General features: G+C 36.9%; 5 protein-coding genes across 6 annotated transcripts in view; 3 read left to right on the plus strand and 2 right to left on the minus strand.

Annotated features, from left to right (window-relative positions):
• Positions 1 to 1,386: 1,386 nt before the first annotated feature.
• LOC117575788 (ribonucleoprotein RB97D) lies at positions 1,387 to 3,633 on the minus strand. 2 transcript variants are annotated; one of them, XM_034260163.2, is made up of 6 exons: positions 3,461 to 3,633; positions 3,117 to 3,346; positions 2,798 to 3,042; positions 1,999 to 2,739; positions 1,762 to 1,941; positions 1,387 to 1,531 (listed from the first exon to the last, which is right to left on the minus strand). In XM_034260163.2, exons 1-5 carry the CDS (start codon positions 3,542 to 3,544, stop codon positions 1,787 to 1,789), a joined length of 1,455 nt encoding a protein of 484 aa, XP_034116054.1. In that variant the 5' UTR covers positions 3,545 to 3,633; the 3' UTR covers positions 1,387 to 1,531; positions 1,762 to 1,786. The 2 variants fall into 2 exon arrangements, with proteins under 2 accessions (XP_034116054.1, XP_034116053.1); XM_034260162.2 differs by having other exon boundaries at positions 1,387 to 1,941.
• Positions 3,634 to 3,734: 101 nt separating this feature from the next.
• Positions 3,735 to 8,283, plus strand: LOC117575792 (oxidoreductase-like domain-containing protein 1). Its single transcript, XM_034260168.2, has 3 exons — positions 3,735 to 3,853; positions 7,835 to 7,950; positions 8,005 to 8,283. Exons 2-3 carry the CDS (start codon positions 7,846 to 7,848, stop codon positions 8,245 to 8,247), a joined length of 348 nt encoding a protein of 115 aa, XP_034116059.1. The 5' UTR covers positions 3,735 to 3,853; positions 7,835 to 7,845; the 3' UTR covers positions 8,248 to 8,283.
• On the minus strand, positions 3,870 to 9,429 carry LOC117574459 (homeobox protein rough). The gene is made up of 3 exons (XM_034258297.2): positions 8,741 to 9,429; positions 4,603 to 4,837; positions 3,870 to 4,303 (listed from the first exon to the last, which is right to left on the minus strand). The coding sequence occupies exons 1-3, from the start codon at positions 9,153 to 9,155 to the stop codon at positions 3,985 to 3,987; spliced, it is 969 nt and encodes a 322-aa protein (XP_034114188.2). The 5' UTR covers positions 9,156 to 9,429; the 3' UTR covers positions 3,870 to 3,984.
• Positions 9,430 to 9,764: 335 nt separating this feature from the next.
• Positions 9,765 to 10,581, plus strand: LOC117575793 (transcription initiation factor IIA subunit 2). Its single transcript, XM_034260169.2, has 2 exons — positions 9,765 to 9,948; positions 10,194 to 10,581. Exons 1-2 carry the CDS (start codon positions 9,877 to 9,879, stop codon positions 10,443 to 10,445), a joined length of 324 nt encoding a protein of 107 aa, XP_034116060.1. The 5' UTR covers positions 9,765 to 9,876; the 3' UTR covers positions 10,446 to 10,581.
• A 746-nt stretch (positions 10,582 to 11,327) lies between these two features.
• LOC117575789 (protein pellino) overlaps positions 11,328 to 27,575 on the plus strand; it is a 41,737-nt gene continuing 25,489 nt past the window's right edge. The window contains exons 1-2 of the mRNA XM_034260164.2: positions 11,328 to 11,658; positions 12,639 to 12,772. Coding sequence (XP_034116055.1) covers positions 12,762 to 12,772 — 11 coding nt within the window. The 5' untranslated portion in view covers positions 11,328 to 11,658; positions 12,639 to 12,761. The remainder of the gene's footprint in view (positions 11,659 to 12,638; positions 12,773 to 27,575) is intronic.

The following is a 27,575-nucleotide window of genomic DNA, read 5'->3' on the forward strand; positions in this document are numbered from 1 at the left end:
TACATATGTATATATAAGAGAGATAGATAAAGCAAACATCTATACTTCAGTAGTTCTATGATTATCGAAATTAATGCTAAACTTAGAGTTCAATGTCGTGGTTCATTCATTTCATATAACACAATAATAAATACTCGTACATTAAATAATTTCATCAATTGTCGCACATCTTAGCTAATTCATTTCATTTCTGTGTTTTATATAATTTTTCTTCTTTTTCTGTTTATTTGTTAATATTAATCGAAGTTGCGTTTCTTTGCAAAATGAGTTTCAGTGTGAGGAAACCGTTCAGAGCTTAACATAATGTTCGGGGGAAGGAGGAGTAGAGTGTATTCTATATATATATATTATCATCATCAGACAGTCATATACATATGCGTATATATACAGTTTATGGTTTTGTAAAAAAATTGACATTAATTTTGATATCAACTCCTTATTTTAGTTATACATATATGTAAATATTTGTGGATCCACAAAGAGTGCGTGGCTCACCAAGTTTTCCGTTTGATTTGATCATGTTATATTACTGGACGTATCTTTACTTGTTTTTTTCTTTTTGTTTTGCTCGAAGTTGATCCCGATTCGAGTTTATTATAAGGCTTCTAATAACTAAAATACTATAGAATAAGCTCTGGCTAAAGCTGAGTGTGAAACGTGTCTTTTAGCTGCTAATGCTAATTCTTTTGTATTGCTTTCATTTTAGCTTTGTTTTTTTTTTGTTTGTTAATTTGTTTACAAAAATACGAGTGGCATTTTGTTGATGAGCCTCGCACTGTTTGGATCGGGTTTTGCTTCATTTGATTTGCTTTGATTTCAATTTATAGACTGAGTTACATTTTAGAGGCATACTTAAACATTATAATACATAATATAATGAAAAGAGAGTAAGGTGGAGGGGAATAGAGAGAGAGAGCACTAATTTGCATAAGTTTACAATAGTAGTAATAGTTTATATGTAATTGTATTGTATTGAAATAAAGCCAAATGGTGTTTCAAAAAAAGAAAGGCATGGCAAGTTAATCTCTAAATTAAATGTGTGTGTGTTTTTATGTGTAACGCAATTCACGGCTACAACTTTCAGTTGTAGTCTCGGGCAAAAAATAAAGTAATAGATAATTGTAGATCTTATAAATACTTTCTTTTGTTATCAAATATTTGGTGTCTTATAATTATAATTCATACATATATATGCATAGATTGGGTATCAATCATTTAATAAATAACATGAGAGCTTAAAAAAGTGTTTAAAAACTGTAGTTAGTTGTCCTAGTCTCAGTTAGATAAATAGATAGAGAGACAACGCTGTTAATATATAGATAGATCCTTTTTTGTATTGTTTTCTTTTCGTATTGTTTAGTTAATGTTTAAGTTACTAAGCGAGTGTGTGTCCTAGCTTATAGCAAGCCTATTTTGTTTTTGTTTTTTTTTAGTAACAGTAACTGTATCTTGTATCTTGTAATTTGTATCTTGTATCATGTATCTGTTTCTGAGCTTTTGTGCTGCACTTAAGGCACACACAAAAAGGCATCTAAATTAAAGAGAATTATAAAAGATTAGTACTTTCGCAATACTTATTGACATAGATATTTGTGTGTATAGTAATAGATAGATAGATAGAGGAACCATAAGAGTCAGTATCTGGTACCTTAAGCATTGCTTTAATTGTACTACACATGAAACGTACCACAACAATGACGTATGGCGAAATCAGGCGGGAGAAAATCAGGATCAGTTGATCAGCCTCTTGGCTTTACTTACCCAAAATGAAACAAAACCCAATAATCTAACGACGATATTTGCTATTGGCGCTCGCGCCTGTTGCCACCGAACCGTTGGACACGTTCTTAGGCACTGGACCCGAGGTCGGACCATTGCCACTCGGTGGCGGAGCAGCTGCATTGTATGGCGCATAGCCAGGCGCTGGAGGCTGTGCATTATCTACAGGAATAAGGAGAGATTTAGTTGTATTATCATCGTAGATATCTCAGCACTTACGATAGTTGCTGGGCGGTGCTGCGGTATAGGGATTCATGCGGTTGCCATTCATGTTGTTATGCTTGGTCGGTCCACCGCCATAGTTCTGCTGATAGCCACTGCCAAAGTTGGGTGGCGCCGCCTGCTGCTGCTGTGGCGGCGGTGGTTGCTGATGCGGCGGCGGACCCTGCGTCAGTGGCATAGAGCCGGGTACTGGAGGTGCTGCTGCTGCTGGCATATTCCAATTACCCACTGCAGGCGGTGGCGGACCACTGCGATGATGATTCACCGGCGGCACACCAGGTGTGGGCGGTTGGACCGCAGGTGGTCCGCCCCATTGCTGAGCATGCCATTGCTGTGCGCCGGGAGGCGGTGGCGGCGGTGCATTCCACCCGTTCTGGGCAGGAGGATAGGCGTTCCAAGCGTTCATTTGCGGTGGCGGCGGTTGCTGATAATACGGTTGCATGGGTGGCGGGGGTCCCCAATAGTTGTAGTTTGGTGGCGGCGCCGACATTGGCGGCGGCGGCGGTTGATGCTGATACGGCGGCATTTGCTGCGGCGGAGGCACTGGGGGACGGTAGCCACCGTTGGGTGGCATATTTGCCTTGGGCGGCTGTTGCTGTTGTTGTTGCTGATGCTGCTGCTGTTGCAGCTTGTTGCCATTGGCCGCGGGGCCTTGGGGCAAACGGTCTTTCTTTTCCAGATTGTAGATGGACTTCTTGACATCGACGAGCACGTATTTAATTGAATGTTGTCGCTGAACTGCAATGGAAAAAGTATTAATTTATACAAAATCAACAAAATCGTATTCGAAATTTACGTATTGCTTTGTCCACGGCATCGTAATCATCGAACTCAATGAATGCGAAGCCTCGTCGCTTGCCTGTGGTCTTGTCGGTTAGTAATTTAACAGACACTACATTGCCAAATTGCAGAAAGTATTCACGCAAACAGTCCTCATCGTGATTGTCCTTCAGTCCGCCGACAAATAACTTTTTCACCGAGATATTTGTTTCGCGTGTTTCGCGCTCCGGGCGTGGCAACGCTCTTTTGGCCTCCACAGTTCTACACATAGAGATAAAGATAAACATGACTCAATTGCAATAAAAACAAGACAAAAAAAACTGTGTCACACATACTTGCCGTCGATGATATGCGGACGATTCTCTTGCGCAGTATCAACCATAGCGGACTTTGTGTAGGTTATAAAGCCGAAGCCACGCGAACGTTTGGTGGCGGCGTCTCGCATCACAACAACATCGACCACTTTGCCCCATTGCGAGTAGAAGACTTTGAGGCCCTCTTCAGTGGTGTAGGGTGCCAGGCCGCCAATGAACAGCTTACGCAAATGCTCCAGCTCACAAATATCCTGTAGGTGACAAGCACACATACACATGCATGCAGTTTTATTCATGTAGTTGGTTGTGTATGTGTATGGGATGGTGCGCAAGGGTTCTCGCTGAATTTGTGTTTTAGAACTTACATCTTCATCTTTTATTTCAAATATTTCTGGCTGGTTCTCCTCGTTGGAGTCCTCCAGCTTGATAACCTGTGTGGAGTTTGCCATATTTGGCGCACGTTTAACTAAAAATGTACAAAAAATGCAAAACTGCAACTTTTGGAGACACGCACGCGAAGAAAAATTTAGCGAACAGCGTGACCAGAGCATGCACCGCAAAATATATATACCGACTTCAGCTTATCGATAGCTGGCCTATCTCAAACAGTTTAGTATTTAGTATATTTGAAATTACGAGCTGCGGTCACACTAACCGGCTGTTATTGTTGCGCAAACTATGTTGTGTTCTCAAAATTAATTTCGTTTAAACTTATATTTAGTTCAATAAAGGTGTTTCTTTGCATGCCGTGCCCTCTGGTAAGTCAAATGAATGTTGGACAATTGCATTAAAGTGGTTTTATTTGTAAGATATGCGCTTAACATAGCAACTTAGTTTGATAAATAATTTAAAGCTCTATTGAAAGTGCATGTGAAATGCGAGAACGCTGCTAGCAACTGTTGACGAGCGTTGGCGGTGGCACAAAGCGGCGGCGTCGCTGCTGCTCCTCTTCCTCTTGCTGCTGCTGCTGCTGCTCGGGATGCAGTTGGTGGCGGTGGCTGTTGTTGTTGTTGTTATGGTTGAGATGGCGTTGCTGCTCTTCAATGTCAGCGTAATTAACATCCGCATGGCGAACGTTATTTATGAGCGGTGCGGGCAGCAAACCCGTTGGCGTTCCATAGTAGGCCACGCCCACTCCCCCGCCAGGAGCTGGGGTTGCCGTTTGGCCCATTATAGTGCTCATAAAACCATTGGCCACGACAAAGTTCCTGCAAATTGATTGTAATCGTGCAATACATTAAATGACCCAAGTTTAGATCGCTCCCCAATCCCAATTCCAATTCCCGTTGTCTGTCCACCCCTTGGCCAGGAGCTAGCTAGACTACTAGCTAATTGGGTTTGTGTGCGCGTAAATGTCGTAAAATTAATTTCGTGTTAATTTTATGTGAGTACATCAATTAAATTTGTGACATTCCTTTGAATTACTTCCGTGGCAGACAACAGAATGGGATCAGAGGGGTTGTTTTATTTACTCCTCGCTACTCTCTCTCTCTCTCTGTTCACTCACCTGTAGTGTTGATCAATTTGCGCTTTCTCAATGCGTTTGTCCTTGGCCCGACGATTTTGAAACCAGATTTTGATTTGCGTCTCCGTCAAACGAAGCGTCTCCGCCAGCTCAAAGCGACGACTCCGCGAAATATATTCATTCCGATGGAACTCCACTTCCAGGCGCAACGTTTGCTCCGTGCTGAATGTGGTGCGCTGCCTTCGCTGACGTCCTTCCTTGCGTCTGCGACGAGCCACTGAAAATAGGAATAATCGAAGATAGAATAGAATAAATTTGGAACCATATTAATTTTACCAAAGTCAATCATTTTTAACAAACTTTTCTTATAATCGTTTTTTAAGTTTTCTTTAGCTAGATTTATTGATTTCAAGTAATTTGGTAAACGTTAGACCATTGGTCGATAAAAAAATCAACAAAATATAATAATGATTATTTTTACAATTCGATATTTAGGATTATTGTAAAAAAGATAAGAAAGCAAAGATTCTTAAGATAAAGATTCTTGTAAGAAATATTAGAAAGCTCAGATTCTTAAGATTAAGATTCTTGTTAAAAAAGATCAGAAATCAAACACCGAGAACTATTTTTCTCATGTAACAACATTTACATTACATAAAATTCCATTCTTAATCATGAGAACATTCAATAAGAAAGCACTTTTTTTTATCTATTTTTCATAAATAATCATTTCATTTTAATTATGCTTTTCTACTTAAACAATCATATGATAAATGAAAATATAATCGTTATCACATCATTTGTAACCTACAACTTGTAAACTTCCCAAAAAAATAGAGCTTAATCCTTGACAATAGAGATGTTGAAGCGAAATTAATCATTAATAAGAAAACACTTTTTTTTTATCTATTTACCTATCAAAAATAATCATTTATTTTGAATTATGCTTTTCTACATAAACAATCATATGATAAATGAAAATATAATCGTTCCTATATCGTTTCTAATGAATCGTTCTTAATCATGAAAACATTCAATAAGAAATCACTATTTTTTATCTATCTATCTATCATAAATAATCATTTATATAAATATAAACGTTCCTACATAATTTGTAAACCTCAACTTGTAATTACAGTTCCCAAAAAAATAGAGTTTAATCCTTGACAATAGAGATGAAGCGAAATTAATCTTGCATTAACAAACCATCAAATTGAGACACAACCCCTACTCTACAAATTTTGTTATAATGTTGCGTGTGCGCAAGTTAAACAAATAATTAACCAGGCTAACGCCCCCTTCCCGCATTCCACACAGTTTCCTCTCTCTCCCTTCTAAGCGTTTATTCTGATCGCGTTTGTAGCGCACATTAAATTGCATTTTACACGTGTTCTTCGACTGTCCATTAGCATCCGGCTCAGCACCTTCCTCCCCCTTCCTTGCATCTATCTATCTCTATCTCTCCATCGCACATGCACTCGCATCCTTCTCGTTCCCGTTTCACAGCTCAATCTGAGCCGGGAAACTTTCGACAATGCCAACAGCTGTCTGCTATCCTCCCATTGTTATTGTTGTGCTCACAACAGTCATCATAATTATACACTGTTAGCGGAGTCCGCTGCTTTTGTCATTAAACTTGAATAGAGCTTATATTCCATTTTACTATTTTCAACATCATTTGCCAAATCCTTAATGATACTTGGCAATGCTAGCAACTGATTAAATTGAGTTTACAACACGAATGTTTTATTAGGAAGAATCTATTGAAGTTATAGGAATGTGAATAGTTAAATAAAATAGGAAATTAACTTAAATGTAACATTATAATCTGATAAACAAATGATTTTTCTATAATAGAGGGATGACCCCAAAAGAAAAGAATATTACAAATTAATAAGTTAAACTTAAAAAGGCTTTATAAAGTAAATTAAGAACAGATTATTCAAAATAAAGGACTGTTCATAGTAAAGTTAAATCTAACAGCCTAACAAATTCTGTGTACTCAAAAATTAAACAAAAATCGCATGAATTCCTTAAAAGGAAAACAATTTGTTCACTCAATACTCTTCCAAAATTGCTATAAATCAAAAAAGTAATAAAAACAACCCATTTCAATTGGTTAAAGAATATTAGAGATTTACTTTTAAGGGAGGATAACTTTAAAGTAAAAACAAAATACTTTAATTACTAATTAATAATTAAATAATAATAATTAAAAGTCTTTTATCTATTCAATCATAGGAATTCCGTTTTATCTTTAGATAGATTGTAAATAAAAATAAAAATTTAAAAAACATCTATTGAATCTAAATATTCTATATTCTTTGTCTATTCCCTTTATATTAGTGTATTCAAAAGTCGTTGTACCTTTTAATTGTATTGTTATTTTTTATGTTGTTTGGATTTGATTGTGACGTCAATTGTCAGCGAAGCGAACATTATGCTTCATCCACGCCCACTCATTGTCTGTTTCCCTTACACTGATTACCGCCTAATTGTTGTTTTTCTCCGTTCTCCCTCCGTCTCCCCTCACCACCTTGGAACTGTGTAAAGTTTTGCAGTTGGACAAATCTTTGTTGTGGGTGCGAGAGGCGGGCTAATCTCTGGTTTGCGCCTGATTACCCTTTGCCTGACTAACTCACAACTTCCCTAAGCTCCGCTTTGGCTTACACACACACACACACAAACACAAGTACACGATTTTTTTGCTGCTTTGGTTTTTTTAAATCACGTGTGAAACTCGATATGACAAGTGTCCTTTTGGAACTGTGGACTGAGACTGGATGCAAGTGTTTTTTAGGTTTCCTGTGCAAGCTCAATTACAATGTTCTCTTTTTTTTTTTCATTACCACTGTGCAGCTCTCTCTCTCTGTTTCGCTTTTTACACACTGTGCATTTCCCGAACCGAACCAAAGCGAACCCTTGACGACCTTTAAGCGAGAATACCGCAAGGTAAATGCGAGTTTTTACAGCTCAATGCATTTTAATATTTTTTTAATTTCTTATTTTTTCTCAACTCCCTCTTTCAATCTTTTTTTTTTCTTTTCCTTGCCTTATTATGCATCTTCTGCTTCGCTTAAGTTTTTCATTCTCTTTTTTTCTGCAATGATATTCAATACAATATTTTTTTGGGGCAGCGCTTTTTTCGAGTTCCTGCGGAACTATATCATTTTTTTCCTTAACTTGTTAGCTCTACAATCTTTTGCACCTGCACGACGACGTGTGAAACTGTTGACACTTCCTTAATTAATTAATTGATTGCTTATAATTTCAGATCTAAGCCCAATGCCTGCTCCTCTGTGCTTCAGATCGGCGAGATGCCTTCTTTTGGGCCGCCTTGGATCAGTTTTTCCGCTCAGACAGCTGGCAGACAAGGGTTCAGATATAGTGGTAAGTCTATATATAACTTTGCTGACTACAATTTCAGGAATTTCCCTTACTTAGATTCCTCCCGAACCCACGACATGTTGTATGTCGGGTTGCGCCAATTGCGTTTGGATCGAATACGCCGAAACTCTGTCGAAATTATTGGGCGATAATGATGAGCGTGCACGTGAAATTGTTCTGTCTAAGATCCAAGATCCCAACTTGAAAATGTTTCTAATGGTGGAACTGCAGAACATGAAACGGCTTCGGGAACAAAAAGCAGCTGCTGCCAAAGAACAACCCAAGGAAACACCTAAATAGTTTGAACTTAAGCTCAAAATTGTCAGTTTTCATGGAACTCAGGTCTTAAATTGAAATCTTCGCATAATTTAATGATCCAAAAATTGGAATTTAAATTATGTTTCATCTATCTAAACATTTAATTTAGTATCTTGACCTATTCTATTAAATTTATGTAATGTAAATTAAGAGGAACTTTTCTAAACCTTATTAGGATTCGGGTTTTGAATTTTGACTCACTTTTTAAACTGTTTTACTTAATGAATTTCAGTAGAATTGAATTTCTAAAACTTTAGCTTAGTTTGTTATTATTTTCAGGAATTGTTGTACAAATTTTGTGTATATATTTTAAAGTCAATCTTGTTTATTGAACCACGTATTAATTTGGAAATGTTCGTGAGTTTTAATTAAGAAACTTTTAGAAAAGTAAACTTTATGTAAATATATTAAACTGAGTTTAGTTCTTAATAAAAAATGAAAAACATCTCCAATTTGTTTAAATTAAAATACTCACAAAATGCCGAGAAGCCAGCTGTGATGTGGGGATCAGTGGGAAAGGCCGGAAATTGTAGAGCCGGCGGCGAAGGTCCACTGGATATGGCTCTATATGTGCTATAATCCGGCGGAGGACCATGCAAGTCGTAAGTCGGACAATTTATTATGGAGACACGTTCGTCACTGATCGATATATCCGGCGAGGATGCACTGCCTCCGTCGCTCTGGTAAGGCGTTTCGATGTGAGTGCCCACATCGATGTCACCGTTTTCACTCTTGTGCGTCCGCGTCTCGAGGTGACCGTAAAGGCGCTCAAAGAATTGACGTGGAGACGAAGGACGTTGCGGAGTCACGATTACAGTTTGTGTTGGAGTTGGAGATTTGTTGTTAACATCGTCCACATGATGTGGCGGTGATGGATTTTGTTGCAGCATTTCAATTAATATCCGTTAAATGTATGATAAGCGTTTTGAACTAATCACTTCAATAATCGTCGAGCGACTGAACTTGGCATTTACTTCCGACGCCGAAGCTGACCAGCTGCGTGCCTTGACCAAGCAAGGAGTTTTAAGAATTTTGTGGCACATTAAATTCAACAAGGCGCTTAAAATTGTGAGTAATAAAAAAGTGTGAGGCGCCGCAACTACTCAAAAAAACAGCGTTGCGTTCATTGGCTGCGACATTTTCATCCCCTTGGTCCATTTCCGCTTTTGAATGTCCGTTAAGGGTAGCAAACAGGATAAGCGCCGCCCCATATAATGTCGATATAGCAGCCAACTTTTGCTCGTCAATTGCTTTTCTCCAGTAAGCTGAGTGCTACACCACTCAAAATCACATGCATACAGGGGAGTCAGTTTTTGCTTGTGCTACAACACAAATAATGATCTTTCTTGAAGAAATAAAGATCTAAACGAATCTAAAAGTATAAATCTTCTCAATAATAATTTAATATTTAGCGACATCAATCTTTGCTTCAGGATTTCAAAAACAATCGATTAATCGATAGTGCAATTGGTCACCTCTAATTCCTGGTATTTGAAGAAGCAAAATGTGCGGTCACTCTGTTTGAGCTCTACATTATTTTTGGCAGCACAAGAAATAAATAACATATTTTGTAGTTATTCTTTGTATAAGCAATCGCAGTAGGTAAGTAAGATGTCCTATCAACTATATCGCAATACCACACTGGGCAACACGCTGCAAGAGAGCCTCGACGAGCTGATTCAGGTGAGTTTGCAAAAAACACAAATGCAGCTGCGTTGCAAAGAATTCAAGTCACACTCAACTCTGAATTTAATTGTTGCACATCTGACAATAATTTAGTAAATGTGTGTGTGTGCACAGTAAACATTTGTTAAATGCAGTGCATTTCATTTAGTTGCAAAGCCAATTTCTTTTGAGCATTTGCGTCTTTGCCACTAAACATATTTCATCATTCTTTTCGACTTGTAACTTTAATTATACATTTACAGTATGGACAAATTACGCCCGCATTGGCATTCAAGGTTCTGCTGCAGTTCGATAAGAGTATTAACAACGCTCTAAATCAACGTGTCAAGGCCCGAGTTACATTCAAAGCATCCAGATTAAACACCTATCGATTCTGTGACAATGTCTGGACCCTGATGTTAAACGATGTGGAGTTTAGAGAAGTTCACGAGTTTGTCAAAGTGGACAAGGTTAAGATTGTGGCGTGTGATGGCAAAAGCGGCGATTTTAACTGACAAATGGAGAAACCACCAACAAGCAACAACATTGCAACGCATTCTACTTTTTAAGTTTGTAGTTGATAAGGTTTAATTCGGCTGATATTAATTAAAAATGAACAGCATATTGAAGCACTAAACTGTTAAATCAAAAGTGGCTTTATTTTTGTAAATTTTAGCTGAACTACAGATTTATCAGCTAATAATTAAGGTAAATAGAGGCCTCAAGCTAAAAGAAGTAACTTTTCCCACTGCAAATATTGCAAAACAGGGCTCAACTGGGGGCATATTACCAATCCGACAAGAATACTACCGTTTTAAAGGTATTTTTAAAATTGTATTTTTCTATACGTTTTCTCTGAATGCATTGGTTGAAGCAAAACTCCTAAAAATAAAATTTAAAAGATAAATGGTTGTTGTTTATACAGCTGTTTAATTATTATCGATAAGTAATCGATATCCTTTGTTAAGTTAACATACAAAATCGATAGACATTATGTTGTAAATCGATAAGATTAAATACTTCATAATTTACAAATAAATAAATATAAAAGAAAAGTTAATATTTATTAAAGTGACGTATATTAAAGATATTAAGCTCTTCTTAATTGAGAGAAGTCAAGAAGTCGAAGGTGTGACCATTATTAGTATAAATATACTTTCCTTATATTATGTTATTTGGTTGAAAATTTTGGAAATATTAAAAAAATAACTTTAAAGTTTAGTAGAAGACGCAATCACATAAACCTTAATTCAAAAGACTTTGACATTTTCGAGGAATTTCTGAATATCTTCCGAAATTTCTACTGAAATGCAATCGAGCGAGTGATTGTGGAAATGGTATATTTTGTGACGTTAAATAGTACATTGTAAAATCAGACTGGCAGTCACGCTGAACAGTGCGTCGCGTTCGCACGGGGACCGCGGCTTGGAGCAGTTCTAGATATTTTTTGAAACGGCAAGTTTGCTTTAATTGAATCGGTCGGTCGAATCGCAGAGTTTTGATTATTGTGTGTTGTTATTAAATTGAATTCGTACGTGCTAATAAAAGAAATCGTAGCGGAGTCAGGCGCGAATACGAATGCATATTAAGTGCACACTCGCGAGATGCAGCAAATGCTTAACTGCGGCGACAAGTGAAAAAGGGTGTAGAAACCATATGAAAATATCTCAAAGAGTTGCAATCAAAGTTGCTAAAAGAAAATACAACAAATAAATTGTTTTCCAAAAGGTAAAAATACGCAGTGTGATCATGAAGTAAAAATCCACTTGCTCTTGGCTTGTAGGTGTATCCGCATACACACACACATACATATATTTCATTTACATACATGCAAGTTGTTTGTGTGTGCATGTGTGTATGTAGGTGTTTGTGTGTGGAATTATTAGTTGGTTGGTTGGTCTGACTGAGCGCAAAGAGAGAAGAAAACGGAAAAAGGAAAAGGCAAACGAAACGCGTCAAATACAAATACGAATACAAAAAAAAAGTGCATTCATCTTGAAACGGCGCGTGTTAAATTTGTGTGTGTTGATTTCTTGACCGAAGCGAATAACAGTGAATCAATAAAGTGGCCAAGTTGCTGTTGCCGTTGTTGTTGTTGTCGTTGCAAAGCCCTTGAAGTGTTGCAGAAAAATAGCTACAAATACATGCAAGCAATAAAAACACACACACACACATGCATAGATACTTAGGTCGAGTGCCGAAAACGCAAAACGAAAACGACGTTGTTATTGTTATTGTTGTTTGAAGTGGCCGAAACTGCATGATTAACTCATATAAAACGCAAAATATAAACAATAAAAATACGCTCACATGTGCAAAAGTGTTTTGGTTCTTTCTATTTTTTTGTTTTTATTGTTTACAAGTACATTTTGTATTGTTATAAATTTTATGGTGCTCGTATCTCGTCTTGTTTTTCTCTTTGCCTTTGGGCTTTGTTTTTGCGTTCTTACTTTGTTGTCTTCTTTTCCAATTGGACTCCCGCTGTGGCAGCCCCTGAAAAAGAATTTCAATTTCAAATTGGAATGCAACTATCGCATCGACTATCGTCAACAACTATCGCAAAGCAATTACAACTGTAAAATAGATTTAGTTTATCAATTATATTTATTTTTTAAAACAACAACAACGACAACAACTACCATAACTCAAAAAAAATCAAAACTAAAAATAAATTTATACTAATTTAAATTAAAATTTTAAAATATAAGGTTAAAGCAAACATCGCCAAAATTGATTTCCGTCGGATCAAAATCTTTACCTCAAAACTGGATTATAATAAATCCGTTGATATTGGAACGCAGCAGGAAAACAACTCTGGGGTAACCAACAAAATGGTCAAACGGTAAGTTCTCAAGATTTCATTATAATTTCAAAAGGATCACAATATTGAATAATATAATATCATATGATGGGGAAAATCACAATTACAAAACAGAATTAAAACAATGATATTGATAAGCAGAATGCATTTCCTTATCAAGCAACGCTGGCTGAGTGCAGTTCATTAACCCATTTGTATTGCCAAGAAATTAGCGACCATGCGCATATCCGTCGTAGACATATATTTTATACGACGACTCGTATGCGATTATTTTTAGAATTTATTTGGAGGGCTATTGAACCTCTTCCTCTTGACTGTGGCTGACTGATATGGAAAAGAGAAAGCATCAAATAAACAGAGTTATAGCGCAATTTATTATTGTTAATTGTTGTTGGCAGGGGAGCATGGTGGGGTTGTTTTTTTCTTGTTTCTTGTTTTTCGTTTATTTTTTTTTTAACTACGTCGCAATCGCAGTCTGTATTTCACTTTTGTCAGAATGACTTTGCAGGCATATTTAGAGCTCCACCAACAACAACCCCCAACAGCAAAGCAACGGGAACAGCAAAAGCAACAAGACCAAAACACACCCCTCTCGCTTGCAGCCACCACCAACAAGCAGAACAAACAGAGATCCAACAGACACAGAAGCAACAACAACAACAACAACAACCACAAGAGGAATGCTGGCGACAAGCAGCGTCGCATAAATTTTGTTGTGTGCGTTTTTCCGAAAAATCAAAATGTAAAAACACAACAACTAAACGAAGAAAAGCCAACGCGGCAACAGCTCAACGCATGCGCCTTGACGTCACAACAACAACAACGACAACAACAACAACGCGAGCTCCGTGTCTGTTTTTGTCTGCAATTTGATTTTCAACACGATTTTATGCTTTTTCATCTGTGTTCTGAACACTCCAAAATAACAGCAGCAACAACAACAACAAGAACAGCGTGGGGAATGAGAATGAGCACGCTAGGCAACTGCATGCATTGCACTCTCGCTCTTTCTCTCTCTCTCCCTTGCTTTCTTTATACCTTTATGCACAAATACACATGCATGCATTCATACACACATATGTATGTAGATGCTCTGGTCTTTGTCTAACATGGACTCATCATGCTTGTTGTAATTTTAGACGGTTAGCGGCGCTCTCTAACAATATTTTTTCTTCCATTACTTTTTGTCGCGTTGTTCTCGGCAGGTTCTTCTTGTTAGAGTTGTTGTTGTTGTTGCATTTTTCGGTTGTCGCGCCCCCACTCAGCCCTAAAAAAAAACCACCACACAGGCAGCATCAACTACTCACATCGGCATCGATTCTTTCTTTTACCTGCTTTGTTCGCCTTTTGTTTTTAGTTTTGAGTTTCCTGCCTGCTGCTTATTTATCGATATTTATCAGGCGCTGTCTTATCGTTGCGGTTCTGGCTCTCCCTCTCTCTCACTCTCTCTCTGTTGGTTGATCTCACTTCCTGTTGTTGTTGCTGTTTACCTGATGCCGACCTGTTCGCCTGGTTGTCGTTCTGGTTGCTGTTAGTGCTGCTGTACGATCGCCTCCCATGGCCTTACAAATCTCCAGCCTTGCATGTCTGCATATGTATTGGTGTGCATGTGTGTGCTTGCTTGCATATGCCCGCATTGTTTCTGACGTTGTTGTTGCTGCTGCTGCTGCAGATCTTGCTGCCTGCTTGCGTTATTTTGTGTTTATTAAATTTTTCAATACACATGCAGTCTGTATGTGTGTGTGTGTGTGTGTGTGCATGCAGTTGGCTGCTTCAAAAATTTATTTGTCTGCACGCCATTATCCATTATGTACGTACATATGTACATATGTATGCATGCATATGCATGTCTTCCTTGTGCACTTGTGTTGGTTAGTGTCTGCGTAGTCAATGGATAGGCTATTGCTCTCTCGCTCGCTCTCTGCTGCTGCTGTTTGTTCTTTTCGTTCAGTTTGGCGATTAAAATTAAATTTTAATTCCGTTGTTGTCTGACTGCTGCTGTTGCTGCTGCTCTGTCTCCGCCTCTCTTTCATTGAGCATTGCTTTGTTTTATGACTTCCTTGTTGCCTGGCAGCCAATCTCCACAACATCTCTCCCTCTCTCTCTGTCTCTCTCTCAATCTCCCCATCTCTCCAGTCATCATTGCATGTTGTTAGCCTGTTGCGCTTAGCAACATTCTGTCCATTTGTTAAGTGCAAATTTATTTATGAAAAGCCTCTACACACGAACACACACACTTACACTCACACTCACACATACAAGTGCGCATAATTAACCGTTATTATTCATGTTCATGATTCATGAAGTTGTTTTGTCTCCATCAGTTGTTGCTGTTGTCAAAGCGTGGGAGCAAAACAAACTCACAACTACATGCAAACTTCTAGATACAAATGTATCTATGCGTGTAAAAATGTTGTATCTGTGTATTTGCATAAATTCGATGTAGGTGACATAAAATGTAGTGGAAAGGCGACGTTGCTTTAAAAGGTTAACTGGAAAGGAAATGCCTTTCGAATTTATTCAAATTTAACGAATTCTAGTTCTTAAATATATAAATTTAGAATGTCAATACATAAATAGGAAATTCATAAAGATAGTTTCAATAAATGTAAATGTATAAAATAAATAGTATGTATTCTTATTTTCTTTGATGCGTTTACTAAAATTGAATTTCTAGAATCAACTTTTCAATTTACACATTTATTTTATATGACACTTTTTTATGTCTTTCATTTTTCTAATATTTCTGCTGCATATTCTGCCCTCGTATCTCAGCAATAGTTGCACTTAGCCATGTTTGACTGTAGCTTGACAGTTGTTCACCTTATTGAATAGGCTTTTGCATTCAAGTTAAGCCCTGTATCTTGCTCTCTCTCTCTGCTCTTGTTGCTTCCCTCTTCGCCACTATCTGAAGTGCTTAGCTCTAGCTTAGTTCGTCGCAGCCTTAACATTTCGCATTTGTTTTGAGAGAAAAGCTGACAGGCAGCAGAGCTTCGTTGCTGTTGTTATTGCTGTGTTGTTGCCTTTAACATTTTAACTTTTTTTTTTGCGTGGCAGACAGAATGAGCCTCAAAAGCTGATAAGAGCAGCAGCAGCAGCGAAAAAAAACAAATGCAACTAAAATACAAAAATGTGAATAGAATCATTCAAGTTAAAACATGTACACGTGACCTGGTTTTGAAGCTGCTTTGCACGCGGACCCTAATTACACACGTTGTCTGTGTGTGTGTGTGTCTGTGATAAGAGCTCTGTGTGTGTGTGTGTTTATAGAAGCGTCAACAATCGAAATAAGTCAACAACATTTCACTCGTCTGGAGATTAAAAGAGTCTCTCTCTCTCTTTCTCTCCCTCTCACGTTTATAGCCGATGCAAACTTTGATGTCAAAGTTCATTGTCAAATTGGCCTGTGTGCGTGTAACTGTAATATTTGCTGCTGACCGAGCTGGCAATGGGTTCAAAGTTCACGCAGCGCATCTTTTATCAGCCAGCGCACATCTCAACCGCAGTCTCCTCTCTTCCCTCCTCTCCTCTCTTCCTCTTTGTGGCAGTTGAAAAGCAATTTCGCCTTTGCGTGCATTGCCATTTGAACTCGAACTCGAGCGCAGACCCAAAAATTCAAACTCAAATGCAAAAAGAAAAAAAACGAATCAACCTCATCAAGCGTTTTGCGATAAGCCAAAAAAAAGATTTTCAAGCTGCAGCATTTTGACCCACTTAAGGAGCTGATTGCTGTGCCTTTTCTTCGAGTTGTAAAGTGAAAGTTTTCTGGTCAGCTCTTTGTATTATTTTTTGGTTAAGCCATTTTACAGCAATTTACAACAATTTACGACAAATTTGCATTGGACTCGTAAAGGGGAATGTGTGAAAAACGAAAGTGAAAAAGTGAATGAAAAATTCATTTAACGATTGCAGACCGATTGGCTTGTTAAAATCAAAGCTTTGAGTCTCTTATCTCCACCCAAACAACATCATGATGAGCGCATTAAAAATGTATGTGAAAATCAGACACTTACTTGAGTTCGAATCCAATTCTAGTTTCAACTTGCACTAACTTGATTTAATGTTGTAGCAACTGGCTTAAGCAATAAATTCACTTTGAGTGCTCGAGAAATAAAAGATAGCAAACGAGAGATGATTGCAAATTGGGATTACACAAAGAGAATTTTTATTCGTCACTTTGCTGCGAAGCAATTGATTAGTTTGCACTTTAGTTCCCAAAGTTTGTCAACCTTTTGCTAAGCTTACGTTTAAATGAGAAGAGAGAGACGCTTTTGGCTGATTGATTTCGATTGGAAGAAAAGTAATTTATATTTGCTATATTAATTATCGAATGATTAACAAAGAGTTCTTAGATACAAGATCGTGATGTTAATGTCAAAGTTATTGTTGAATGTTGAAGGTAATGTTAATCTCAACGTAACATTAAAAAGTACATTTATGACTCCTAATACTATAGATCAGGTTTTTCATTCTTATAATGTTATGTTGAATCCTTTCAACTTCGAAGATCGTGATATTAATGTTAATCTAATGGAGTTAAAGTTAATGTTAATGTTTCCGTTAATGTTGAATAACATAAAAATAACAATAACATTTAATGTTTATGAAAGTTCAGATCATGTTACTTTGTCTGCTAAGCTTCCTCTTTAGTAGCTGAAATGTTCGTGATGTTATGTTTTATGATACAATTAAAGTTACTGTTACTGTTATTGTAATGTTTGAACCGAGTGTTAATGTTAATGTAACTACAGTCTATGTTATTCAGACTTCTGTTAAGCTTGGCTATATGAATTCTCTCTCAATGTGAACTAAATAGTTTGTGATCTTGGAATTAATGAAATGCTGCTTCAGTTCATTTTACTTGAACTGTTAATGTTAAAGTAACTGTTACTGTTAATAGAACTACATTTCATGTTATTCAGATTAATAATCTTATATAAGCTTTTAAGCTTATCTTTTAATCCTCTCCTAAGAAACTGAACAGCTCACGTTGCTGTTACTGTTACTGTTATGGTTCTAGCTACTGTTAATATTAATGCTACTGTTACTGTTAACTACAGTTCATGTTGTTCAGACTTCTAATGTTATGTTTGCTGTTTAGCTTCCTCTATGAATTCTCTCTTATTATTAACTAAACAGAATTTGATCTCACTTTGAATGAAATGCTGTTTCATTTCATTTAACTGTTATTGTTATAGCTCAAACTGCTGTTAAAAATTACGTTTACTGCAGCTGCAATTGCTATTTATGTTATCAAAACTACAAATGTTATGTTTGCTAAGCTTCCTCGTTGATTGCTCTCGCATTAAGTTGAGATTCCTAAGATCCAAAATAGTGTGACGCTTGATTCTGGTTTGTTGAAAGGTCCCACATAGATACACACTTGCTGCTGCCGCATTCCCATGTACTAACTTGTAAATGCGAGTATATTCCCTTAGGAAAGAGAACGCGCAAAAATAAAAAATACAAAAAATACAAAATAAAAAGCAGCAGCAAAAAACTTGATGCAGGATACAGACTGTGTGCAGGATATGAGCGTCGCTGAGTTGCAGCTGCAATGAAAAACTTGCACACATCCTGTGCAGCAACAAACTGCAACAAAAAAAAAAAAAAGAAGTGCTAACAACAACAACACGAAAAAGAAAGGCAACAAAAAGTTTTATGTCATGTCGTTGTCATTAATATGCGGAACCCCTCAAACCTCAAACCTCACACATCTAGCACACATCTCATCCTCAGAGCTTGACGAACTACTGGCAACAAAAACCAGCCGACGCGTCAGTCTGAGCTTTATAGAATGGAGAAGGGAAGAGGGAAGGAGGAATGCTTAGAGCTGGTCTTTGCTCTCAGTCTTTGTGCATGATTTGACCTTAATTCGCGTGGTGCGTTTGCACTTTAAATGCACAACAGAAGAGAACACAGCTGCGCTTGGTGTCCTTTAAGAACTTTGAACTTTTGTTGCCAGCGTTTCCGGTTACATTACAAGAGACAGACAGAGAGAGAGAGAGAGAGAGAGAGAGAGTCCAAGCCAAAAGCGTCTTGTGGCCACTTGTGCAAGGCAACAAACCTGCCAGCTCCAAAGATCCTTTGTGCTGGCATCTTCGATGCGGGCAACAACAAGAATAAGAAAAGAGAAAACAAGTAAGAAAGTCGAGTGTGCTCGACTGTGAGATACCCGCTACCCATTTTGAATAAAAGCAATATATTTTGCGGTATTATTCTCAAAATATACCAAATATATACTGCAAAAATACTAAAAATATACCAAATGGTATATGTGGTATATCGATATAGTACCGCATTCAAAATATACCATAGACAGCACAATATACCATACTTTCAGCCAAAGCAACTCAGACCCTAGTAAGTAGGCGTTTTTGCCCATACAAAAGTATTTCTTTAATAACTTCGAAATTTTCTATCTGATCGCAACCAAATTTTCAGGAATCATAACTACTATAGTTATAATTGTATATAACTAATTTCTAGCTTTAAAACTAAGTTTGTTATTTGATTTTTTTGATTAGCGGGGGCGGAAGTGGGCGTGGCAAAAATTTGAAACAAACTTGATCTGCGTGCAAACAACAAATGCTGTCGACTAAAAATTATAGCTCTATCTCTTATAGTCTCTGAGATCTAGGTGTTCATACGGACGGACGGACAAACAGACAGATCGTCTCGGCTGTTGATGCTGAATATATGTATATACTTTATAGGGTCGGAGATGCCTCCTTCTACCTGTTACATACATTTCCTGTCGGCACAAAGTTAAAATACCCTTTTACCCCATGGGTAGCGGGTATAAGCAGAAAGACAGAAAAGCGCCCGCAGGAAAGTGAAAGAGCTCAAGTTGCAGGATGTCTGTCGCTGTCTGCCTGTCTGTCTGTGCTCTTGGGTCGTTGCACTTAACTTGTTATTGCCATAAAAGATTCAATATATACTATATAAGTTTTGCTAACCATTTCCATTTCTCTGCTCTTTTATTTTTTGCAGGTAAGTTCCGCCACAACCCACACAATGAAGATGGTTTTTGGACTCTTGGGTTTGTCTTTGCCATTACTTTTTTTGTGTACTCACTTGAAATAATTATATGGCATTCGCTCAATGTCTTATTTTGAACAATTAATTTCCCACACAATGAGATGACAAAGCACCAAAATGTGTGGAAATTCCTAGCCCACAATAGAGCGACACTCGCTGCTTACATAGTTATTGTTCATATATGTTAAATACGTTTTCATTTTTGGCAACATTGTGGGCCGCACGTTGGAGTTATTTGGTTGGAAGTTTGCACTTTGTACCGACAATGTGTGGGGTAAAAAAAGCAGCACTTGGAACACCTCGCACACATCACTCAAATTGGCCTTGTACACTTTGCTGTTAGCCGGCTTTTTTTTTTTGTACAGTTAACTGGCCCAATTTATGCTGCCAACAGCAAGCAACTATTTTGCCATGTGAAATCTTCAAAAAGCTTTTAGCTGTTGCGCAGACAGAATGAGAATTATTATGGGGTTAATAAATTGCACATCATTTATGCAAATTACAGAAGCATTAGCACTTTTATTTTAGTACAACAATTAAGTGTTCTGTGAAGATTGATCAACCGGCTTTTGTAAGTGGAAGATACAACTTTTCAGTTCTTTCAGTGGAAGATACAAAAATTTCTAAACTAATACAACTTTTTTTAAAGTGTAGGTAAATCTAAATTTAGACAGTTTTCTTTGAATACCTACAATTAGAATCCTTTACCTCTATAATACATAAAGAAGATTTTACAACATAAACATGATTAAAACAAGCAAATATTACAAAGACCACTTTAATCTTTTCTACTTCAAAATAAAAACAATGTGAAGAATGTATATGACTCTTAAAAAAAGTATATTATTGGTTTATAAACTAAAAAGATGATTATACAAAACAAAGGAAATATTATAATAGTTTAATTTTTTATCTTAAACAGAACAAACTAAATAAAAATTTATTTATAAATTTAAGACTTTTAGAGAAAAAAACTTTTCACAATACGTCAAAATGTAAAAATTATATAAAATGATATAAGAATTCAATTTCCATTTATATCATTCACTTTTATATAAAGCAAATATTCGAAATTGTTCATATTATGAATTAAATTTCTACTTATCATGCACTTTTAAGAAAGATAAATATTCTAGATTTTGAAATTCAGTATTTCAGTATTCAAAGAAAAAAATATAAATATAAAATGATATAAAAATTAAATATCCATTTATATTATTCACTTTTACATAGGGCAAATATTCTAAATTTTGAAATTAAGAACTCAATTTCCATTTATATGATACATTTTTAGAAAAGATAGATATTATTAAATTTGAAATTCAGTATTTAATTTTGTTAATTACAAGGTATCTAATAGTCGAGCACTTTATATTTAAACTGCATTCATTTATTTGTAGTTAAGTGCTTTGATTAGAGAGCTGAGAGTTCTAAAGCACAACAACAACTAATGTAGTTCGTTTGTTTTCGCTTATCTAGAGCCCATTCATTATGTTGCTTGCAGTTGGGGGATTTAGTATTTCATTTAAATACCAAAACATGCCAAAGCGTGTGTAGTTTAATTAGCATAAAAATATGTATGAATATAAAGCCGGATGTTTTGCCATCCACCCACGTAAAGTTGTGTTTTTGGTTTGGTTCGTTGATGAGTTTTTAACAGTGTTAGCTTTAGCCATCCCTTAGCTTAGCCTGGTATATCTTTCTACATACTATATATATACATATTTAATACTAAATACGGGCATGTACATATTTGATATGTATTTTGCCTGCCTGCCTGCTCATGCTCGCTTCAGTGTGTGCGCCCATTTAGTGACCCAATTAATCTGTTTACTTGCATAATTTCCACGTTAGTTAGTGCGTAATTGCATTTGTGTGTGTGTGTGAGTTTACTATGTGTGTGTGTGTGTGTGAGTTGTGCGCGTTACTTTTCGCGCAATTTTCGAATTGCAAACAAAGTTGATGGAACCAACCGTCGACGACGACGATGAACAACAAAGGCGCGCCTTTGGTATTTTGGGTGGGTTTTTAGTCTGCTTCTATCTCTCTGTCGCTCTGTCTCTGCGCTTCGGGGGTTTGATTTGTAACTGCAGCCAGAGCCAGACACAAACTCGTAGGTACACACACACACACATATAACCACACACACACATGTACTTGATAACTATTGTTGTGGCGTTCATTGAGCGTTATTGTTGTGGTTTTGCTGTTGACCCACATTTTTGCCAATATGTTGCGCAGTTTGTGCAGCTTTGGTTGGCTCCCTCCCCCCTTCCCCTCCTCTTCCACTCCCATACTCAACTCATCATCCCAAAAGGGAGTCAGATTTTGTAAAGAGCTGGAGAGCACACATAAAGATATATTGTATATGCGAGTATATATTACCGAGTCTGTTGCTATTATTTATTGTAGTCGCATGCAAATAGTAGATTGCTGTGGGGAACATACGAAGAATGAAATAGAAATAGAATCTCTCCCTCTATCTCACTCTCTGTCTTTCTCTCCTCTTTTTATTATTAATGCCAAAAGTAATATTCCAAATGGAATACCTTATCAACATTAAATTTCTGCTGGCATGTAAATGTTAGCAGAGTTACACTTTGTGTCCATGTGTTCATACTCGTACTTTAATCATTTTCACTCTTCCATATCGATGGTATTTAGATATGACACCATTTCTATTGGAATGTTAATCTTTAGGGGCGCCGCTTTGCTGCCGGAATGCGTTGCACTGTTTGCTGCAGTCGACAGACAAACCAGAAAGCGATCGAAACTGCTGAAAAAAGTTGTAAAGTTTTCAAATAATTCATTTCAATCCCAACTATTGATTACTCAGTGTTGAGCATGGTAAATCAAAGATATCTTTGTGTACTTTATTTGATATAGCTGCAAATTGTCACTGCAATTGTAATCTATATGAACGGAGCGGAGAAGCAATAATATTTCGAGGCTGATAAAGCGAATGGGCGAAAACTATGTGCTGTCGTGACTTTGAACCCGTCGTACACTCAAAACAAAGATGTCTTTCTTCTCATTATCTCCCTTTCTCTCTCTTTTGGAGTATTATCTTAATCTGGGTTGAGCATATTTCGGATCAACGGATTAGCAAAATGGAAAACAATGCGCAGGCCAGATGATAAATGCGATTGTTAAGCGAGTTGTTGCTGATCTCGCCGAAACTGTACTTCTTGCTAGAGATGCGACTTCTTAGAGATGTGCATTTGTATTTATCGATTAATTTCACTACCTGAACTGTACTTCTTAATAGAGATGTGTACTTGCGTCTATCGATTAATTAAGCTAACTAAGTGACTTCGCCTTAACTTGTTAGATCTATCGATTAATAGAAGGGACCCTGCCCAAACTGTACTTTTTCTTAGAGATGTGTAAGTGCATCTATCGATCTCCTAAACCGAACTTTTTAGAGTTGTGCACTTGCTTTTATCGATAAACTGCACTGACTAAGTGATCTCGCCACAACTGTATTTCTTGCTAGAGATGTGCGGTCTATCGATTAATATCACTGACTAACTAACCTTGTACTAACTGGAGATGTGGATTTGAGTGTATCGATTAATTCAACTGACTAAGTGTCCTCTTATGTACTTGTTAGAGATTAATCGTCTATCGATTAATTGATTAACTCACTTCATCACAACTTGTTGGAGATGTTCTTATCGGTTAATTGGACTGATTAACTGACCTCGTCTAGACTGTACTTTTTAGAGATATTCACTTGCGTTTATCGATTTACTATATAGCGCTGACTAAGTGACCTCGTCTTTACTTGTTAGAGATTAATCGCCTATCGATTTATTGCACTGATTAACTCACCTCGCCACAACTTGTTAAAGATGTACCTATCGATGCGCGGACTAAGTGACCTCGCCTCGTCTCTACTTATTAGAGATGTGCATTTCGAATATTGAATAATTGGGCTGACTAATTGACCTCGAATAAATTTTACTAGAGATGTGCACTTGCACTTATCGATTAATTGCGATGACTAAGTGACCTCGCCTCGTCTTTACTTATTAGAGATGTGCACTTGTGTCTATCGATTAAGTGCACCTGAGCTTTGGCCTTCGCTGTGGTGGTGACGCATGTGCGAATTGCTTTTTAGCATTTTCATCGTGCCGTTGGATAACGATTATGATGCATTGTCGATTTAATGCAAACACACCATCAAATTACGGCAATTAACTAACAAATTGTTGAGGCAGATCAGCGATGAAAACATGAAAAAGCTTTTTATGTAAAGCGAAACAATGAAACAAAAAGTGTTTGCTCCGAAACCTAATTATTCCAATTAATAATCAACAACAATAGCAACAATTTGTATGGGTAAAAGTTGCACATATGTATTTAACAAATTACAAAAAAAAAACGAAAAAGGAAAAAAGCAGTTTACACAAGCCGATCGCAAAGTGAACGTCATTAATTTTAATACACTGCACCCATAAAAATGATTATAAAAAATTGTGCAGACAGTGGATAATAAACATTGCAAACATTGCTCATGTGTTCACTGTACAGTCATCACAATTGTCGTCGTTGTCGTCGTCGTCTTTGTATGATGAATCAAATAATCAAATAGATTGCAAACTCTCTTCCAGTTATTCAACTGTTGAGGCATGTTAATTTCTTCCTTCCTCTGACAATTATTTATCTAGTGTTTATTTTTCCAGTTTTATTTATAATTGCAGACCTTAACACTTGCATCCGAATCCGTAGGCAAAGTCTAGAAGAATGCAAATGTAAATAGCTCGATAAGAGATGCAAATATTATTCAAAGAATGCATTATCTGAGTGTTTACTTAGTCTAAATACCTATGAAGGCTGCTTGAACTGTTATCTAGTATAAGAAAGTGTAACATAGGAAATGTATATGACAAATTAAGTGAATAAGAAAGGTATTATAATATTATTGGGAGAATAGCTCTGTGAAAGAAAATGTGTCCTTCAACTTGTGTTTAAAAGGAAATAAACATTACAAATTAAGTGAATAAAATAAGGTATTATAGTATTATAGTATAGTAAAATGTGCCCTTCAACTTCTGCATTAAAAACATGAAGTTCACAGAAAGAAAAAGAGACTAAAAACACTCTCGATTCGACATGATTCGAGTCGAGTTGAAGCCTCTTCTTAAGTAGCAATGATTAAAGCAGCAACTCGAACACAAGATCAGCATCAGCAGAGCAGTAAATTTTTTATTGGTCTTTTGTGTGTAGCGCGATTAAATCATAGTAAAAAGAAAAGCAAAAAGGAAAAGCACAAAGCGAGAGAGAGGAAAGAAAAACTATAAGGCCAGCGTGAAGTCCAGCTTCAGATTCAACTTCAACTTTAGAGCAGTTCATATGCGTCATAGGTGTAAAAGAAACTGGTTTCTTGATGAGGCAATGTCGCTGACCAGCTTTCAGGTGTGCCAAGCTCCCACTCTCACACTGTGATACTCGCACACACATAGATATACACACACAGATACAGATACAGATACATAGTTGCATGCGCTGTTTGGTTGAAAGTGACGCCGCCGTAATCGTCGCTTGGCCTTTGTCTTTGGCTTTTGCACTGATTATGGCAATTGCCGCCACACAGCGCAAACTGCAAACAATGCGAAAATGAAAAGCTCAACGCAATAGGCAAAAGCCAAACATGAAACAACTAAGAAAGCAGTAAAGTGGAGTGTGCAAGACTTTGAAATACTTGTTAGGGAACAAAGTGAAGTGTGGTATGAAGACTGCTATTTTAATGTTTGCAACTATCTGTGAGATACAATATGAAACAACTAAGAGAGCAGTAAAGTAGAGTGTGCTAGACTGTGAGATACTTGTTAGCTGAGAAGTGAGTTGGGAAGAAAATGAAGTGCTGTATGAAAACTGCTATTTTAATGTTTGCTACTAGCTATGAGGTACAATTTATTACACTAGGCAAAAGCCAAATATGAAGCAACTAAGAAATCAGTGGAGTGGAGTGTGGTATGAACACTGCTATTTTAATGTTTGTATATAAACAACTAACCAACGATTGTTATTATAAAGTTTTTATACTATCTTTGAGATACAATTATTTACAGTAAATTATAAATACAACTAACTAACGATTGTTATTATAAAGTATATTGTTATTATAATGTAATATTTGTATCTTTGAGATACAATTCTTTACAGTCAGATATATGTCACTTGTTAGTTGAGAACAAAATAAAGTATAGTATAAAGTTCTTTTCATAATATTTGCAGTTCTCTGAGATGTAGCTTGTCATTAAGTTGTCACACTCTTTTACAACTTTGCCTACCGGGTATACAAAAGTAATGAAAATAAAATGCAACTTGTCGCTCTGTTTATTGTTGTTGTTGTCGCTGTCGCCTTGAGACTGCACTGCGACTGTTGTCTGCATCTATGAGTTCAGCGTCTGATTATTGACGACGTCAACAACTGCGTCGCCAGAGTGTTGTTGACATGGGCATCAAGCTACAAGCTGTGCAGCTCGTATTCATAAATCCATGTCTACATCAAGGTGCTGCTCAGTCTCAGTTTGAGTTTGAGTCTCTTTCTCTGCTTGCTGTGTGCACTGCACTTGTCAACTCGGTTTGCGGTTACGTTGCCAACTACTTGGATACTTGGCTACTTGTCATGGATGCCGTCGCCTGACCATATGGGGAGCCTCGCAGCTTTTACATTTGCATTTCCATTACAGAGACCCCATGTGTGTGGATCGCTTTTCAAGAGGCGGCGCTCTACCGCAATTAAATATGAATTATCTGCACGCTTTGGCGATTTGAGAAATTCATTGAACAAATATCCGAGATACGGGCGCAGGCAACGATTATGATTAGTAATAGTTGTTGCCAGAGATACATTTGTATCTGTATCTCTTCAACTGTGTGTGTGTTGTCATCGACAGTTAATTTGATTTGTGCTATTGACTTTTGATTTGATAAGTGCTTGCGAGGAGTGTAACCTACGAAAATAAACATAACTTACTCATTGCTTTTGTGTCGAAGAATTCCGTCAATTCGATAGCGCGTATTTATGACTTGCAGTTCGTAGAATAAGCTATCGTTGCTTTCGTGTTGATGAGTTCCCATATAATTTTATGGGGCTTCTATAAAATAAAGGGAAATCGTTGTGTCGATGCAGTTTAGATTCTTAACTTAGAACTACTCGAAATTTAACTAAGGAATGTTTAACTAATTAAAGCTCTAATTTCAAAATAAAATATATTATTGCCTCATAATTCTGTTAGAGTAGAATATCTTTACCCAGAGTATCTTTATTCGTAAATAGAGTATCTTTATTCATAACTATTTACTTTTTATGATTCATTGCCATCAGATAATGTTACCTGTAGCCTTATATTCGCCGCAGGTTCAATAACAAGCTGTCATTCAAGCTCACTAATTATGCATTATTGATGATAATCGTAAGCTGCTTATGGATAAATCCATTTCATTATTGTAATGCTCAAATAGTTTTCCATATTTATTGCCTGAGGAAGTTGACGATTCTTATCGGCATTTTTGTTTTTTGGCAATTCCCAAACGATAAGAATGTTTTGAGGAACGGAAACACGCTTTATAATGCAATATTTCGTTGGCGGAAATCTAAAGAAAAGTTTTTTATGTATTTTCAAGTACTCCAAGTACACGTTTTTAGTACTCACAAGAGTTTTGTTTTTGTTTTTTTTGCGTCAATATCCGTTCCAAATTCGACTGAAACTCGAAATGAAATTGAAAGTGCGCATGGTAAATTTTGTACTGATGGGTTTTTAACGGTGCC

Source organism: Drosophila albomicans, chromosome 2R (genome assembly GCF_009650485.2).
Source record: "Drosophila albomicans strain 15112-1751.03 chromosome 2R, ASM965048v2, whole genome shotgun sequence".
Taxonomy (NCBI): domain Eukaryota; kingdom Metazoa; phylum Arthropoda; class Insecta; order Diptera; family Drosophilidae; genus Drosophila; species Drosophila albomicans.